The following is an 18,688-nucleotide window of genomic DNA, read 5'->3' on the forward strand; positions in this document are numbered from 1 at the left end:
TATGTATTTGAGGGCGTAAACCAGCAAAAAAGAGAGCTAGTTTGCTTTCTCATCGTCTAGTCTTTTTGTGACTCATACTTTTCTGCAAGGAGAAAAAGCCATCAGACATTAGAACTTGTTTCTCAGTGGTCCCCAGATACTTCTAGTGTACCAGCCCCCATGGAGCCCTTTATTTTGGAATTACAGTTCACATGAATACTGCTTTCTCTGTCTGTCTGTGTACTCTGTGTACATATGCTATTGATTGAAAGGATTTAAAAAATAACTCTTCTGGATGGGTCATGTGGATCCTTGGACCTTGCTGAGGTTCCTGCTGCTGGAGAAGACAGAATCCAGAGGGTGGTAGGCACTGTGGCAGAACAGCATGAGTACCAAGCTCCTAATGAATGGCATCGCAAAGATGATTCTTGTTTTCATAGTGCAACTGTGCTTAGCTCACGTCTTATCCATAAATTTGAAAAGTTGTTCAAAGATTTACTGATTTTTATCGGAAAGTCAGATTTACAGAGAGAAGGAGAGACAAAGAGAAAGATCTTTCATCTTTCTTTGGGAAGATCTTTCTCCATCTTTGAGGAGTGGGACTGGTTCACTCCCCAAGTGGCTGCAACAGCTGGAGCAGAGCTGGTACTAAGCTAGGAACCAGGAGCTTCTTCCAAGTCTCCCATGTTGGTGCCGGGTCCCAAGCTTTTGGGCCATCCCTCTCTGCTTCGCCAGGCTGTAACTTGGAAAGTGGAGCAGCTGGGACATGAGCCAGAACCCCTATGGGATGCTGGCACTTGCAGTGGGAGGATTAACCAGTTGAGCCATCTTGATGGACTCCCTTAAATCTCCAAGTCCAGAGACACCTGGTAGGTCTCTCCAACTTCCACGTGCAGTTAACCTGAATGCTCAGGAATCAATTCAACCACATCTCTAGGCAGTAGAAATATACTTGATATTTTTACGCTAACAGCCCAAGATCTTCAAGAGTCTTCAAATGCATGGCAGTGAATTCTAAGTGAGGCGAGTCTAACATACTGACGTGGAAAAGGCTTCCATGTTTGTTGGTGCATTTGCTTCCTTCTTGTGCGTTTAATGCCTGGTGTTATTCAGGTGCAGTTGCTGTAGGTAGTTTAAAGGAAGGAAGTGTAAGAGATGTGTAACAGGAACAGTGGGATGCAGATGCAGCCCAAACCTGGAAAGCCACCAGGAAAGTTGTGAACAGCAGGCTGAAGTTTCCAACACTTCACTGTGCCCAATGCAGTTCCCCTTGGAGCCCTGCAGACTTCTTTGAGATTTCTTTAAAGTTGCCTTAATCTGATGAGCTTGCACCCTCACCCTTTCTCTTTCTGAACCGGTTTCAGCGGTTAAATTGCCTTGGATTCCTGGAGAGAAATACAGCAAGTTGGTTCATATCAATGTTCTGAGGTCCTAGAAGATGCCAGAGTTTAAAGTGGCGTTTTGTCTCTCTTCACCTGATTTTAATACTTGAACTAGACTTCACTGCTGTTTGGGGAAGCTTGTCAGAGAATTGAATACTCAGTTCCTGGGGAGGGGGAGAGTGGGGATGTGACCACTAGGGGGCAGTTAGGCTGAGTCACCTTGTCGAAAGGAGACGCCCTTCCAAACACCAGTGTGAGTGCTTTACAAACTTCTGCATTTCAGACATACACAATCTTACAGTAAGAGCTGAAACAGGAACTCAAAAATAATCATCTTAATAGCCAGTTGAAAGTATTATTTTTGTTTTCAGTTCATCTTGGGGCAGCATGCATTTTCGAAACACTGAAGTAATCTAGTTTGTTATACTGGATTCAGTTTGATCTAATTCAAGAATTGTATGCATATAAATAACTTTAAGAATCCCTTGTCTGAAAGAGTAAAAAAAAAAAAGCGTTTCTATTTAGATGCTTCCTGGTACATTCGATGCAAAATACTCATACTGGTTTCTTGCCATGTCTGCTAAATCTCAATGATAACCTGAAATAATTACATAAAGGGATCACTAATGCTTTGTTTTATTTGTAATTTGTCACAGCTGTAGGTATCCAGATGAAACTTGAATTTTTCCAAAGGAAGTTCTGGACTGCCAGCCGACAGGTAAGTTATAATCAGCATCCCGGAGTATTCATGACACTGTGAAACACAGGTGCTCACATTTGGATACCCAGAGCCTCCAAGTGCCAGATTTCCGGTGGATGTTTGTAAAATGCATTGCCCAGCTGCTCAGATTACCTTTCATTTCATTGCAAAATAAAGGGCTGTCAGCATGTTAGACACCCATGCTGGCGAAGCAGGGGATTTGCTCTTGGGAACAGTTTTAATGGTGAAATCAAGATTGTGACTTTCAAAAGAGTATTTCTTGGACCTATCAGGGCCTTTTGTGAGGTTTTCACAGTAATTTCCTTCTAATCTTGTTAAGATGCCTGCCTCTTTGTTGAGTAATCTAGTGTGATCTTGAAAGCCCTTGCATAGCTGGGATTCTTGAAGCAGGTATCTGCCGCCTTTTGCCTAGGGAGGTTTCCCTGGACCTCTGTATGTTGGAACATTTGGGGACATTTGTGGTATTTCATGGAAATGGCAACAGATGAGCCACTTCCATCTGCCAGGTTGTGAATATTCCCGTATGTACTGAGGAGCCCCTCTGCAATCCCATTTGTTTCAGGGTAATGGCAGGGCTGCTATTCTGCCATGCGTCTTTGTGAACTCTCTCTACACTCATCACTGGAAAGATTCAAATAAAGGCAAGCATGTCATGGTGGATCTTCATGTCCTTGGCACCTTGCTAAGGTCCCTGTACGTTAAAGAAACTGTAAGAACGGGGACTAGGTTTCTTTTTAAAGTAACTAATGACGTCATTATATTCCTGTTGAAGATCCCCAGAAACTATTGATAATAAGCGACAACATCAATTAATAAAACAGATGGGAAAAGAGCCAGCTCCACCCTCTGCCCTCCTCTAACTCCTCATCATTTTCCATATTCTTCTGTGAGGGTTTGGAGTTGATGTTGATTCTTACAAATTAAAAAAAAAAGGCAGATTTTCCTGAAAGCATTCTCTTGGGTGGAGATTTGGCATTTGTGTCCCAGACCATGACTTTGATGAGAGACCCGCTGGAGTGCTCAGTGTCCAGGTAGACGCTAACACACACCTCTCTGCTCTCCCCATGTGCAGTGTGCCTCTTTGGATGGCAAGTGTTCCATCAGCTGCGATGATGAGGTAAGACGCCTCCTGCTCTTGTTTCTGGCTCTGAAGAGGTGAAGGACCATGCTTTCTGACAGAGAATGCTGCCCTATGCTGAGCCAGATCTGACACTTCGCTTGGGACAATCTCCAAAGAAACATACCAACAAAGGGAGCAGGGGTGGGCAGGACGTTTGCTTTCTGTCCTCTTTCTCCCCCATCAGATGGTTGATGGGAACTGAGAAAATGTGTTTTCAATGTCTCGTGGACCGCACTTTGGGAATCTTGACATTTTATTGGAAATCCTACAGACTGGCTGCCATTGGAGCTCACTGTGTAATTTTCAAAGCTTCCTCCCTACGGGTTCTCACTTTCTATGCTCACATCAACCCAGTGGAATACGTAGCAGTTCTGTTCATTTGCAGATGACTAAACGGAGAATCCGAAAAAAAGTAGGTGATTTGATTAATTTCATATTGTAAGCCAAAACTCTGGGAGCTGAAACTCTGGAATTCAGATTTTTTTTGTTTTGTTTTTTTGTTTAATTCTAGCACAGAACTTGCCTTCTACAACTTCTCAACTTTCTCTCTCTCTCTCTGAGAAATTTGAACCCTACATAAGCACAATAAAACAAGATGGCTTATCCTCTCTATGCCCTGAAATAGACTAGAGCAGAGTGGCCTTCTCATTTTGGCTTAGGTGGCCTTTCCCTGTCAGTGTCCCGTTAGACATCTGTTAGTACAAAAGCTAAAACTGTACAAATAAGCATTTGTTTGTGTTCCTTCAGGTTGGTGCAAAGACTTAAATCCTAATCAAACACTAGTCTAGCCCAGAAAACAGAGTAGAAGTAGATTTAAAAATATATATATACAAAAAAAAATAAATACAGGAATATAAAACTGAGTCCAAGATGAAGTTAAAACCCAAAATATTTGTTCCTTGAGGGTATGGCTACCAGTTCTGTTTCTTTGTTTTTACCATTGTGTGACCCAAAGAAGAAAGAGCTGAGGAATCAGCTTTGCAGTTGAAAACCTGTGGTTTTTTTTTTTTTTTATGATCACATCAACGATAATTTTCCATGATGCTGAGGACCTTTGCAGTGAATTCAAGGAGATCTTTTTCACAGGGAGTCAAGTGGACCTCTTTAGTTCTCATATTGGAGTCCTCTGATGGAGAACAATACAGCTTAGTAGCATCCGTTAGCTAGTGTCACAAGACTGTATGTTAAGCTCTTCTCTTGCATGATGTGTGCAGCTACTAACCTGATTTATAGTAAGAGAATTGGGTTGGTTGATTGCATTGCTGGTTTGCTGCTTGGATGGTGGACTAAATGGTTGTTCTTGGTGGTTGGCTAACTGTAATTAGTTGGTTGACTCACTGTTGGGTTAGGTAGTTAACTGGATATGTCAATGGATAGTTGATGAGAAATCCATAGGCACTAATCTTCCATACTTTATATTGCCCTATTGCTTCCTCATATAAATACAAGTGGAAGGGGACCCGGCAGCCTAGCAACCAAAGTTCTCGCCTTTCACATGCTGGGATCCAATATGGGTGCCGGTTCTAATCCCCATGGCCCCGCTTCCGCTCCAGCTCCCCATTTGTGGCCTGAGAAAGCAATCAAGGATGGTCCAAGGTCTTGCGATCCTGCACCCTTGTGGGAGGCCTGGAAGAGACTCCTGGCTTCAGATTGGCTCAGTTTTGGCCGTTGCGGTCACTTGGGAAGTGAATCAGCAGATGGAAAATCTTCCTTTTTGTCTTTCCTCCCCTATGTATCTGATTTTCCAATAAAAATAAATAAATCTTTAAGAAAAAATTAAGTGGAAGGGCTCAGCATGATAGCCTAGTGGCTACATCCTCACTTCGCATGCACCAGGATCCCATATGGGTAATGGTTCATGTCCTGGCTGCTCCTCCTCCCATCCAGCTCCCTGCTCATGTGCCTAGGAAAGTATTAGATAATTAACCCTGCACCCGTGTGGCTTCAGATCAGCTCAGCTCCAGCTGTTGCAGCCAGTTGAGGAGTGAACCAACAGATGGAAGATCTTTCTGTCTGTGTCTCCTTCTATCAATCTGACTTTCCAATAAAAATACATAAATCTTTAAGAAAAAGTGGAAACAAATCTTGATTTAGAGTTGGAAACATCCAGTCCTTGTTCACCAGTGACTGATTTCATGGGAGTTGTAACAAGATGGTCAAAGATACAAGCTAAGGCTTAGAGTGACGAGGCTCAAACTGTGACTCTTATGACCTTGGGCAGTCCTCTGAAATTCTCTGTGCTTCAGTTTCTTCAACTGCAGCATGCAGACAGAATCTCACAGACTAATCACGCAGGATAAATGAAATACAACAGGCGAAAAGGCACAGGGCGTGGCTCCTGAAAGGTAGTAAACACTCAATACGTGTTAACTATGAATCAAAAAGTCTGAAGACACTTTTCCTTCCTCAGACAACAAGGGCATATATCCTGCATGCAAGTGACAGTTTGCCCAGGCCCTAGTAAGTGCAGCACTGGGATAAGCAAACGTCATGAAAAGGTTTATGTCCTCTGAAAGTGAGGGCTTCAGTTTAATCTGGTTTCTGAACTTGGTGTGATGCGCAACCCTCCTCCATTTGCACTTGGATGCTATCAGTCATTTTCCTCTTTGATTCTTCAAGATTGCCTCCAGGCAATCCATGGCCAGTGTTTTAAATGGAAAAGCCAGCCTTGCCTTCCCACCAACACTCCTTTCCATTTATGCAGCAGCCCGTGTGCACGTGTCATTCTCTTTTCATAACTTTTAATTAGGCCTAGGAGACCGTGTCCTTCCTCTCCCTCTGCTGCTCTCAAGTGATCAAGACCCCATTAAAAGCAGCTGTGGGGACTCATTAATTTCCTATGCTTCTGTCTCCCCATGCCCCTCCATTCGCACTCCACTGCCTTGGAGACCTGGCTCAGCTCTCACACTTATCAGACAGACTGTACTATCAACACACTTTCCATTCCAGCCCCATTGTCTTCCCCCATCCCTGCACTCCGTGCACCAGAGCAAACGCTCCCTGGACTAGTGGATGGAACTGATGTTTTCCTGGATGCCTTTCCATATTGTGGCATCAGTTGGCCTAGCAAATGCCTTAACCCTGTGACTTAGAGGACCTTGATGTGATGCTAGGCAGACTTACAAGGAGCTTCAAACCCTTCAGGTCCGATGTTAATTTCAGAACCCCATCATTCATAGACTCATTCATTCTTTTGAGCCATGTGAAGAGTCCTTAGGTTCCCAGTACATGACTTACCATTAGGAATTGAGTGGCCAGCATATCCAGACATGACTCTGTCCTCCTGGATCATCCTGGTTGGGTAGAGACGTAAGACCATATTGCCATCAACCTTTAGTAGTATGGAGTAAATGAACATGGAAGGAAGACTTCCGTAAGGTGGTAGTGTTTGAGTCACCCAAAAATGGAAGTTATTTTTGAAGTTCATGCTGAAACACGAAAACAGCTTTACAGGCTGAGAGCACCCCTCAAAACATCCAGGTTTCCAAGGATCTTGACTGGTTGAGAAAAACATGGCATTTTACAAACACAGGGAGGGAGGGAGGCAGGCCACACCGCGTCTGATGGCATTGGGAACAATGTTTCCTTCTTGCTCTTCTCTCTGCCCACTCACTTCTCTAGCAGCTTCCATCGCGTAGTGAGATCACCAGTATTTTGCAAAGATGACAGAGGATCAGGAGATTATTTCTTACAAAGGCATTTCAAGGAAGTATAGTGGAAAACTTCAGCAACAAAATCAACCCTACCTCCTCTTACTCCAATGAATAGAGGCTGTTCATTCCTAAGACTTTCGAAGGCCTTGCAGACCTGCTTTCTGACATCCGGAAGGCCTGCTTGAATTAGAGCAGGGCGAGAACAGGGGCTGTGTCCAAGTAGCTAGGTATTTCCATAGCTGCAACAGCCTGGCCCTGCAAATGCGTTGATGTGCTGGTCAGTGGAGTAGCTGTTGAAGGGAGAGGCATAGCTGAACCACTGAACTCTAACAAGCACATCTTTCCTGAATTACCTTTCTCTGTTTTTTGACAAAAACAATTTTGATATGGTCATTGACCTGTAACCAAAACATACAACAAATGAGGTGAAGGACTTGGCTGTTCCTTAGTTGAACTATGTGGATTCACACAGGGACACCTGGAAACTTGTGGCATCTGAGATGTGGAGATTCAGGTCCTGCCCTCCTATGGAAGAACCCAAGCTGTTTCTCCCCAACCCCCACAAGGTCTGCCTGCCTCTCTCCTCATTCATAGGTGGCTGGTAGATAGTGCTTCCCAGCTTCCAGCCTCAGCCCAGGCCTTCCCATCAAAGTATTTGTGTAGTGAACCACTGGACTTTCTCTTTTTCTCTTTCCCCACTCCAAACTTCAGTAAATACAAAGCTAATAAAGGCAATGACCCCCCTCCCAAACAAGACAAGAAAGCAACAAAACTCGCTGAGGCTGCCTCTAGGCCTGCTTGGTCCAAATTGTCCATTTGTAACAGTTTCTCTGAGAACCTCTATAGGTGTTAGCTCTGTGATGCTTACAGTGAGGACACGGAGTGGGTGACCAGCAGAGCAGAGGTCTTCTGCATGGCTGTAAGTCCCTGCTCCCTGAGAACCAGTGTAAGGCACACAAAGCACTGTGCTCACTGCTTTTCTTGGCCCTGCCACCTTAACCTTGACAACAACCTCTGTGCTAGTTGTTGCTGCTGACTCCATCCTTTAGAGTAGAGAAATGAGACTCAGAGTGTTGGAAGCTTTTGGTCAAGGTTGCACTGATAGAAGTCAGAGTCTGTCATTTCAAAGCGGGGTATCTCAGGACGAATGTCACCTTCCCAGAAATGGATGTGTCGGTGCTGTGGTTCCTCAGATCCTGTGGCCTGGATTTGGGCTGTAATTCCATATTTACCTCCTTTGCCTTTTGATGCAAAATCAGACCTCTCTGACGGACGGATGGGTGGATGGATGGATGGATGGATGGATGGATGGATATAGATATATAGATAGACAGACAGATAGATAGATAGAGGTATGTGTGTGTCTTTTACTGGAAAGATGGATTTACAGTGAGGAGGAAAGATGGAGAGAAACATCTTCCATCTGCTGGTTCACTCCCCAAGTGGCCACAACCACTGGAGCTGAGCTGATCTGAATCCAGGAGCCAGGAGCTTCTTCCAGGTCTCCCACGCGGGTTCAGGGTTCCAAGGTTATGGGCCATGCTCTCGTGCTTTCCCAGGCCACAAACACTAGATGAATGGGAAGTGGAGCAAACAAGACACAAACTGGCGCCTATATGGGATACCAGAGCATACAAGGCAAGGATTTGCTGCTGAACCATTTCGCCAGTCCCCCAATATGTATTTTTTTTACATTTACTGGAAAGGCAGAATCACACAGAGATCTATCATCCATGGGTTCATTCCCCAAATGTCTGCCACAGACAGGTGTGAGTCAGGCTGAAGCCAGTAAACCAGGACCTCCATCCAAGGCTCCCACGTGGGTGGCAAGGGCTCAAGCACTTCTGGCCCTCTTGTGCTGCTTTCCCCGAGTGTTAGCCGGAAGCTAGCTGAGAAGTGAAGCAGCTGTGTCTCCCAGCTGGCACTTCACTATCACAAGCAGCAGATTCACCAGCTGTGTCACAGTGCCTGCTCCTTTCTGAGACAGCTGCAGAAAGACATCAACTTTCTGCCTTTCTCCTTTTGTCTCTGCAATTTTAAAGCAACCACCTCCAGAGATGTTTTGCTAAAGGTGGCAAGCCAATGAAGCAGGTGCTCAATGTTTGGGTCAGACCTCGGTGCTCTTGCTATCCACAAGCCCTTTGGTCTGTTAGTGTTGGGACAGGGGGTTAGATGCATGCCTCCCAAGATGCAGAGGTCAGCTTGGCAGAAAGCAGTATCACAAAGGAAAGCTAAGACCAATGTCTCTTCTGTTTGCTCTCACTGGGGAAAGCAGTTGAATATTAATATTGGAAAGGGCCTTAGAAAATTGATCGAATTGGGTTCTGGCTCATTCTCTCCTGGTTGATTCAAATCCCAGTGTTTTGCTCCTCTGAATTCATCCAGTGGTGGTTGACATGGGGCAGATCTGTTGTAAGGAGTCATATGGTCATTAAGTGTGCCTCCGGTGTGCCTTCCAGGGTTGATGGGTAACCAACACAGTCTTGCCTATAATGAAAACTTAATGGTACTTTTCAGATTCAATGACCCGGGTCTCCATCAGTGACTCAGCTCTGGCTTTTGTCCTGTGACTTTCTCAGTGACTTGCAAACCTCAATGTTGGCAGCACTTGTTTCATGCATAATTAAACGACCAAGTCTTTTTAAAGCCAGTGTAACCTTGAAAGTCAAACTTGGCCACAAACAAGTACAGTGAGGCATCAACTCTGCTGCCAGGTTCCTGTCCTGGAGTCCTAATAAAAGGGAGAGAAAATGACTTTTTAAAACAATGTTCAGTAGAAGGGTGCCTTTACTACTCTGCATAGAAGACAACAAAGGCAATCCCCTGGGCTGTGCCCAGGATGATGTGCTCACCATACTGGGACCCAGCCCAAGGCACCTGTGAAGGAAGTGAAAGGTCTGGAACATCTTCCTCTTGGCAAACCCCGTCTTTGTTCTTCCTCTTCACAGTAGGCTGTAGCCTGATCTGACTCCAATGAGTAGGTTGTCAAGTGAATTTTGGGATTAATGCCTCTACGGCAAATTTTTCTTTTTTTCAATACAGTGTCCATCAGCAAGTGGTAGACACACACAGGAAACACTCCTAAGCTCTGTAGCTTAAGGATTGGTGTGCTCAGGCAATCCAGGAACCTATGGTAAAAGTTGATACCACGTAACCAAGCTGGCCCCAAACAGCAGTCACTGGTGGTAGTCTGCTTGCTGCTCACTGCAGTTACTGAGTGCATTGACTGCACTGGCTGATTTCTCTATCATTTCGTAGGGTTTGACAACAGGGAGTAGATGAGATCTGTTGTCTGCTGCTTGTGCTCATAAAAGAAAACTCCTTCATGGGCAACAGGACCCTAACCAAGACCTGACAGAGACTAACTCTGTCATGTGGTCTTCTGAAAGGCAGCAGGGCCCAGCACCTGTCCTGAAGCACTGCAGTCAATGCCAGTTGCTTAGCTGTGTGACCTTGGGTTAGGCGATACCCTGTTCAAAAATAAGCTTGGCAACAAGCTGATGGCTTTGTGCAAGTACCCTCCTGCTCCTGCCTGCATGTTCTTTTCTTCTTCCTCTCTGGTTTCTGCTTCCTTAGGGATAATCATGTGCTATGGAACACTTCCTTTTCCAATCATTGTCCTCTTTGGCTCCAAAGCTTGCCACCCCTCAGTTTTTTACAGCTTGATTTTCCTAGTTCTGTATTGAGTCAGCAGCCCTCATTGCTCCTCTTGAGTTCAATGTTTGCTCTGTTCCTTCCATTCCAGGAGAGAGAGGGATCCAGCGGGGATGCCTGAGCAGTGAGTCTGCTACTGGCCTAACTCAGCTCTAGCCCACCACAGACGGTCAGGAAGTGAGGTCAGGGAATGATCCAGGTGCTTATAACAAATAATGAGAGAAGTTATACTGAAGTTGGATCTCTAAACAAGATAGAAGTTGTGAATATTGTGTTTTAATAAGAACATAGGGTTGTGGTTAGCAAATTTAGGTCGTAAGTGAATTATGAAACTGTGATCTTTCCGAGAAACTTAAAATAGACTTGAGGATCTGGAAGTTTAATGCTTTTGGTACAATTGTAAGATGCAGAATAAAGACTCCTTCATTTTACAGCTCGGAGTGGTCACCAGGATGGGCAGTGGCAGGGAAAGGGTTTGATTCAGTTTTCCAGGAGCTTCTCTTAGTCTCTTGCTTCTGATATCATCTTCTTGGGATGGTGATATCAGACAAGACACCATCTCGTCTTGTCTCCTGTGGTCTTTTCCTTTTCTCTGGGTCTATGCTTAGTGGATCCTGACGGATCAGTAGAGCCCTGTGTGGGGGTGATACAGTCAGGGGAGGTACTGAAGAGGGGCTGAGAACTGCCAGCCCCTGAGCAAGGCACCTTAGGTGCACTGCACAAAACCCCAATCCATTGATCCCAGTCCATCAGAGCTTCAGGCTCAGTACTCTTGCTCCCTTGCACCTGCATCTCACTTCCCACCATGCAGCAGACACCATGACACATCCTGGATGCCTGGAGATTCTCTCCAGCCACGTGTGCACCGGATGCTGAGACTCCTTCCTAGAGATTATTACGTGACCCGCAGTCCTGCCCTAAATTCACCTCCTTTGAATATTCCATCAGGCCCTATGCTATAAAAGGGCAACCCCAAAACTTGTAGAGCACAGCATTCATTTTCCCCTAAGACTACTGACGCTCCTGCTACATGGGTACCTCCCTTTGTCTTCCCATTACCTACCTCTGCTTGAATTCTTCGACACTCAGCAGCAAGTGTCTAGGCCGTGGTCCCTCCCTGCTGGAGCCATGGGGATCCACTGTTGCTTTTGAGGATGTGGTGAGACCTTGCCTTTTGCTTAAGACCCTTGGTTTCTTTTATCATCTGTTTGCCTTGCCCCCTGCATTATACTATGTAATGTTTGTAACACTAGATAAAAATCAGGAGACTAACCAGAGTTGTAGGTTTAGTAGTAAGACCACTGATTGGTTAGGGATGTCTAAATTAGGGGTTAATTTTATTGTTAGATATTAAGGGCGTGGCCATAATGATTTTTGGCTTCTGGGTTGCTGTATCTGCCACTCAGTGTCTGAAAATGGAAACCATAGTCCTACCCAACTCACATTTCCTGATTGGATGGAAATGGACCTCCCAATGTTCACTTGGCTATCTCTGCAAAATGAGCAGCTTGAAATTCACATGATCAAGGATGTGGATTTGTCTAACATGAGCCAGTGTGGACTGGCTGAAACTCATCAGAGCCCTGTTATAATCTAAGGTACTGATGGCTGGTGTAACTTTCTACATTGGTGTCCAACAGTATGGACATACTGGTCCAACTACACCAGCCACGGGTAGCCAGGACACCCTGGAAATCTCCCTTGTGCCACTGGTGGGGCTGAATTTCCAGCTGTATTTCATTTTACACTATGAGATTGACTCCACAAAGCTGTATGGTCAGGAGGAGAAAGTTTATCAAAATTCTCACTGGGAGCAAAGTAGACTCTGTGAACACCAACAGCCAAAGGATGAATAGGTTACCCAAGTCAGAGTGTGGGGAACACGGAGAGACTGCATGGTTTGCCAAAGCAGCCAGCTACTTTGTAAGAGGAAGCCAGCAGTGCTTTTAATTTGCTGTAGATTTTGCCAAGTCACTGTCCAGAAATAAAGGTCAAACTCTTGAGACCAACTTTTCTGCTGTCCTTTTGTGCCCAACTAAATGCAAACTCCATGCATAGGCAGATGTCCCAGAAAACACTGGTCCTGTGGTGGCCTGGAGCTAGGCAGAATTTAGCTCAGGGTAAAGATATGTTACAAATTAAATGTTGCAGTAGGTATATAAAGCTGCAATAAATAGAAACTGAGTTACATCGAGGACAGAATTAAATCTTAAATTTAAACTCCACAGCATTGTAATTAAAACTTAGCCTGTAGCAAATCATTCACTTGAGATTAAAGTAGTGTGGGGCAAACAGAGGTTCAAGTTTACCTTGCTTGCTACAATTTATAAGTCTGAGCTACCAAAAGCTAACATCCCTGCCCCCAAATCCAGCTCCCAATTAAAACCACAGTTTGAAAACCTTTAGGAGGCCTGAGGGGCCCCTTTAACAGAGGTCTGCCCCTTCTCCCCACCCCCCCGCCTCAGTCTATGAACAAATTAAAAAATATTACCTGGTCCCCCGATGGTCCTCTGAGCTGACACGGTGTTTTCATTAATACATCATTAGAGTAATGACACTGTGCCGATGTTTCGTTCTCCAAACGCCTGCACTTCAGCAGCCGAGCACATAGGTTTGGAGGCCCCTGCACACTTGGTTCCTGGAAAACAGAGTTTAGATCATATAAAGGGAAAACCAAAAAAAATAGAAGGGGAGGGGGGAAGACCAAGTGTAATTTTGCTTTTATGAATGTAGATTCTTTCTTATTCAACCTGGGTCCAGCAAGGCTCCTTCGGTGTTTTTGTTTTGTTTGCTAATTTTGCAAAGTGAACACTGGGCTTAGCACAACAGTGGCCCTAACTCAACAGGCATTTCCCATTCCCTGAAGATCACTCCCTTCCCAGACACAGCCTTGCTCCGGCTGGAAATGTGCCACCCTGCATAGATGCAGCTGGCGGGCACAAGGTTGAAATTGGTATTTTTATCTTCTAGACGGTGAACTGTTACCTCATAGACAATAATGGATTTATCCTGGTGTCTGAAGACTACATGCAGGTGAGTGATGAATTTCTAACCACTCCAAGAATGTATACGTGGGTGAGCAGGAATGAAACAGACCATGGCCAGTATTTAGAAGGGAACAGAAGGATACACACAGCTTTATCTTCATCCCTGCAAGGATGTCTCAGTTGCTTAGCCCCGCTGCAGGCCCCAAGGAAACTTTACCCACCCAGTGGGGGGCATTGGTGAGGGGTGGCAGAGTCCCAGACCAAGCTCGAATGGATTAAATGTCCTTCTTTATGAAAGTCTTACTTTGGAGTTGCCTGGCCCGCGTAAAGATTTTTTGCCTTTTTGGGCAACTGTGAAGGTGTGTACATGCACACATGTCTCATTTGAGGCGCTCTTTGTCATTTTTTGCTGCTTAGAATTCAGTGCAAACATTACCTGGGGCTCAGGATAGATGAGGAAATCTACAAAGGCACTCTCAAAAAATTATGGAAAATCAAATAAAAATACACATTTATCTCTGTGCAAGAGCATTTGAAAGACAAACATATGAAAATTCACAGTATGAAAAAGCCTCTGGATTTTTTATTTTGTGCACCAAAATGAACATTAAACTTATTTTTGCTTTTATTTATTTGAAGGGAAAAGAGACAGAGTGAGATGTCTGTTTCACTGTTGTGTCCTCCACAATCTGTCAGTGATGGGGGGCTGGAGAGGACCCAGGCCGGAGCCAGCAGGATGGTATTTCATCTGGGTTTAGCAGAGACCTCAGTACTTGAGCCATTACCTGCTGCGCTCCAGTTTGAGTGCCTGGAATTCAAACTCAGGCATCCCGTCTGGGACATAGGTGTCCCAAGCAATATCTTATCTGCTATGCCAAGCACCTGCTCTGTAAACTTTGAATTCCATTTTTCTGTGAGCTTTCTTGAAGTTACTATCCTACCCCTCGTTTGATTGAGCCATGTGCAGTGTGCATTTGGGAAAGAGAGATGGAAAAAAAGATAGGCTCTAGGAATAAACACCGAGATCTACTTGGAAATCAAAAGAGAACTGAAGTCACCAGGTGGGTAAGAGAGGAATTGCCATTGTAACTTTATGTACCAAAACTTTTTCCACAATTATGAATGAAAATCGCATATTAAATGCAAGTCAGATTTGTTTGCACAGCCTTAATAACAGACTATAATTGGATGTCAAGGCAGATGTATTGTGCTAATTCTCTTCAGTAACCAGATTTTGGGCACATCTCTTACCCCATCTGGGTTTCCAAAAAGACTTTGTGCAATGAAGAAAGTAGACTGTATAAGGCTTCTTCTAACTTTAATATTTCAGGATATAAATGTCTTATAATAAAATATCTTGAATCATTTCAAATTGTTTAATAGACAACAATGTGTGTATGGGGAGGGGGGGTCATTAAGGCTGAATCAATTAGCTGATTGTCCTTAAATGTGACTCCTCAGAGTCCAAGAAGACTGATGTATTAATGTATAAGCAGTGGCCGTAAGAAACTTAAGGAATGGTGCTTCCAGTTCCCCTCTTACCTGTGAAGTATGTTGTAGTACTTTAAACGCACCTTTGGTGGGTGAACAATTTTCCTTTTGAGATTCAAAATGCCCACACATAGTCTCTGAGGCTGTCCGTCACTGGACATGGGGCAGTTGAGAGCCATGCAGAGGATAGATGAATCAGTGAAGCCAAGCTGGTCTCTGAGGCTCTGGCAGGTCCACTGGTCTGTGGTTAATATGCCCATTTGGCTGGAAAGTGGAGCAGAGACATCGAAGACTCTATGGAGTGATGACCCAGGTTAATAGCTTGGGTTGGAATGAAGGTAGACTCTGTCTTTCTGCCATAACCATGGAGGCCTGAGATAGAAGCTTGATCCTTGGGTGCAGAAACGACACAGTGAATGTGTTCCACTGGTAAGCCCTGGACCAGCCAACAAACCGTTGAAATCGGAAGGCCAACTCAGCCGTGGCCACTACAAGTTCCTGCTGCATCCCTCCATGGAATCGACCTGTACCACTGCCCAGAGAGTCAGCCAGCCTCTTCATTCCAGGCCTGTTGGATGTTGCCTGGCTTCCTGCACCCCAATTAGAGTAATACTCATCTGTCAACCTGTTCCATGGCCACTGGTGCAGTTACAGACAGAAATACAAATGTCCTCCTTATTCATAACAGCAGCATACACCCAGAGTTTGCAGAAATGTCCCATCTCCCTCTACCAAAAAAAAGTGCTTCATGTTCATTCCAAGAAGTGTTTTTTCCTCTTTCCCCGTCCCCTCCTTGACTCCTTGCCCTTGTGTGCTCCGCCTTGCTGCCTGCAAGCTGCCAGCAGGATGATTGAAGTCCCTCCGTCAGCTGCAGTGCACTTGGGGTTCAGTGAGTGCAAGGCCGAAGGAATTGGTCTAATTTGGATTCTTATTACAGTGCCCCCACCCACCATACACAGAAACTGTGAATTTTGAAAAGCACCCGGAGCAGGGATGGAGACTCCCGAACTGGGCCGCACAGGCTCATCCTAGAGTACTGGCAGAGAAGTGTGTTGCTCCAAGCCCTACTCCCCCGCAGGGCGCACACTCTTACCCATGGGACACCTCCACCAGAGGGGACATGCGATGGCTGTGTTCATCCTTCATTCCACCAACTCTGTGGCTCTCAACCAGCATCCAGATGCCTGAGCCTGGCCATGGGAAGAGATATGTAAGGACTTTCCAGGTACCTCAATGAAGACAGCCCCAGGTGATCAGGGTAGATCAGTGGAGCTCTGACTTCTTGGCCACGCTCTCTCCTGTAGGAGCTAGGCAGTCCTGTTCTTAGGGTATAAATAGTCTAGCATCAAAATGAGAGTATTCTTCTAAAAGGAATAGATGCTTTAGCTACAGGAAGTTTATAAGGTCAAGGAGGAAGGTTGCTATATTTTCCTAAACAGGTCCAGGCATTACTGACATTTTTTTTTTCATCCTTGCTTAAGAGGCCCTTTCCCAGCCTGTTTCTGTCAGTAAGAAGTGGCTTTGTAATCACAAGGGATTACGTGCAGATTAATGCCTACTTCATCCGAAACCAGTGATGACTGGGCACGTGTGCATACGTGTGGGTTTTAATGCCAGTGTTCAGCACGTGTTGTGTAACCTCCTTCCATGTGTTGAGGAAGCGTTCACATCTGGCCACTGCCTTCCTCTGTGATCCCATAGCTCCCCGTGACTGTTGCAAGGCTCTCTGCGTGTGGGTAGCGGTAGTCCTGAGGCCTTGCATTCCCGTCAGCTTGGGGACTTGGGCTCTGTGCATCTACCCACTTCCAGGCAGGTGCATTGCTTTCTCACACTTTTGTCTGTCTGCTTTTCTTCCCCACAGACTGGAGACTTCTTTGGTGAAATTGAGGGAGCTGTAATGAACAAGTTGTTAGCAATGGGCTCTTTTAAAAGGTAAGAATTGTGTGCTACTTACCCCGTGTCCCCTGAGAACGCTTGCCTAAACCAAACAAATCAAAGTCAGATAAAACAAGGCGAGACCGGACCCCAGAGCTGGGTTTCACTGGCGTTCTTACTCCAACAGATCTTGCTGAAATCCGATGCCTCTTGCACATATGTTAAGAGCCCTACAGACTCGCAATGAGTTTCCTGTTCCCTGATGTAGCATCTGTTAGAGGCCAATATTTGAAGTCAGAGTCTGTGCTGTGACATGTTAGGCCAGCCTTAAGTGAGCCATTGGGAAGACATGGGAACCGTTTTCCTAAGGTCAGAAAGGAGACAAACCAGGACAGCGGCTCAGGACTCCAGTGCTCAGGGATAGGGGTTGAAAGGCCTGATGTGAAGCCTCCTGATGAAGGCAAGCTTGAGTACCTTGCTGGAAGAGCAAGCAGCCGGTGCTGCATCCCACAGGGGGCAGATACTCCTCCACCGGCTGGGAGCATTCATGGAATCTTAATAAAACTACTGTGGGTTGGTCGGTCCCTCTTGTGCAGGCCGATGATGCTCTTGGGAACACCACAGTCTATGGGAAAAGCCATCCCTCTATGAGATCAGGATGTCAATAGGTCTCCTGGGGGCCTCCCAGGAAGAAGGGTGGCCTTTGAAATGGTGCTTTCAAGGACAGAATCGATGCTGTTAAATATAAAACAGCAGGAAATGCAAGGTTGGACCTGCAGCTGGGTTGAAAGAGCCATTGCCCATTGGCTGCCCAGGTGAAAGGCAGGGCCCCCCATCTCCCTGGTTTATGACTGCCCTGCAGCAGAATGGCTAGGAAGTGTTAGCTCAGGAAATCGGACTTTTAAGCCAGTCAACGAGACCAACTGAGCGCTGTGCTGAAAGCCAGGAATTCAAAAATGATGACCCAGTTTTTGAAATTCCACAGCTTGTTTGTGCCAGAAGGGAAGAATAATAAAAAAATGATATAAAAACTTGGCTGAATGCCAGTTCTTCTGCAATCTCTGACACGCTGGCCTGCTAGCAGCCCTGCTTGGAGCCAAAGGTCCCTGATTCTATCCAAAAAATTCAAGGATAGTTCTCCTTATGAGAGGCTGGTCCACATACAGGAAAGCTCCTCCTGGAGCTGGGCGGGGGTTGCTGTTGAGTGTTCCATGACGACTTTGAGTTTGCCACAGTGGCTCCTGGACAGTCCGCTCTCCCAGGCACCACTGATGCTTCTGTCTCTGTGTGGATATATACATTTGTCTCACGTTAACTTGTTTTCTCCCGGTGACGGGGGTAGACAAAAGATGAAGAATAATCGCACACATGTTTCTCATTGCAAAGCCTATTTTTCAACTTCTTTAGCAAACCCAGTTTGCCCCTTTTCCCTCTTGGATATTCCTTTCAAGCTGTTGGGTAGGAGGAAGAGAAAGGTTATCATGGGATTGGAAACTTAGTCTTTGTGACTACGGGTGAAAGATGACTGGCATGAACCTAGAACTTTTTTTTTTTTTTTTTTTTGGCTGTGAGAGACTAGCATGCTCAAGAGCGAGCGAACTGGGGACTTGATTTCTAGGTGACTGTTATCATCTAGGAACCAGCTGATGGCCCTCCTGGGCCATGTGGAAGGTTTCCAACAGTGAGAGTTGAGGTTTCATTGTCAGACAGGACTGGGTTGAAGCTAGGCTCTGACAATGACTGGTTGTGCGTTTATGCCAAGCTACCTTTCCAAGGTTATGCACCACATGGATTGGATAATCATAGCTGCTTCCAAGGGCTGCCGT

General features: G+C 45.4%; 1 protein-coding gene across 1 annotated transcript in view; it reads left to right on the plus strand.

The window, feature by feature from the left end:
- Positions 1-18,688, plus strand: part of CACNA2D3 (calcium voltage-gated channel auxiliary subunit alpha2delta 3) — a 696,258-nt gene that overhangs the window by 623,799 nt on the left and 53,771 nt on the right. The window contains exons 28-31 of the mRNA XM_040994648.1: positions 2,018-2,079; positions 3,155-3,199; positions 13,480-13,542; positions 16,849-16,919. Coding sequence (XP_040850582.1) covers positions 2,018-2,079; positions 3,155-3,199; positions 13,480-13,542; positions 16,849-16,919 — 241 coding nt within the window. The remainder of the gene's footprint in view (positions 1-2,017; positions 2,080-3,154; positions 3,200-13,479; positions 13,543-16,848; positions 16,920-18,688) is intronic.

This window comes from Ochotona curzoniae, unplaced genomic scaffold, assembly GCF_017591425.1.
Source record: "Ochotona curzoniae isolate NIBS_2020 unplaced genomic scaffold, NIBS_Ocur_1.0 contig_908, whole genome shotgun sequence".
Classification (NCBI taxonomy): Eukaryota; Metazoa; Chordata; class Mammalia; order Lagomorpha; family Ochotonidae; genus Ochotona; species Ochotona curzoniae.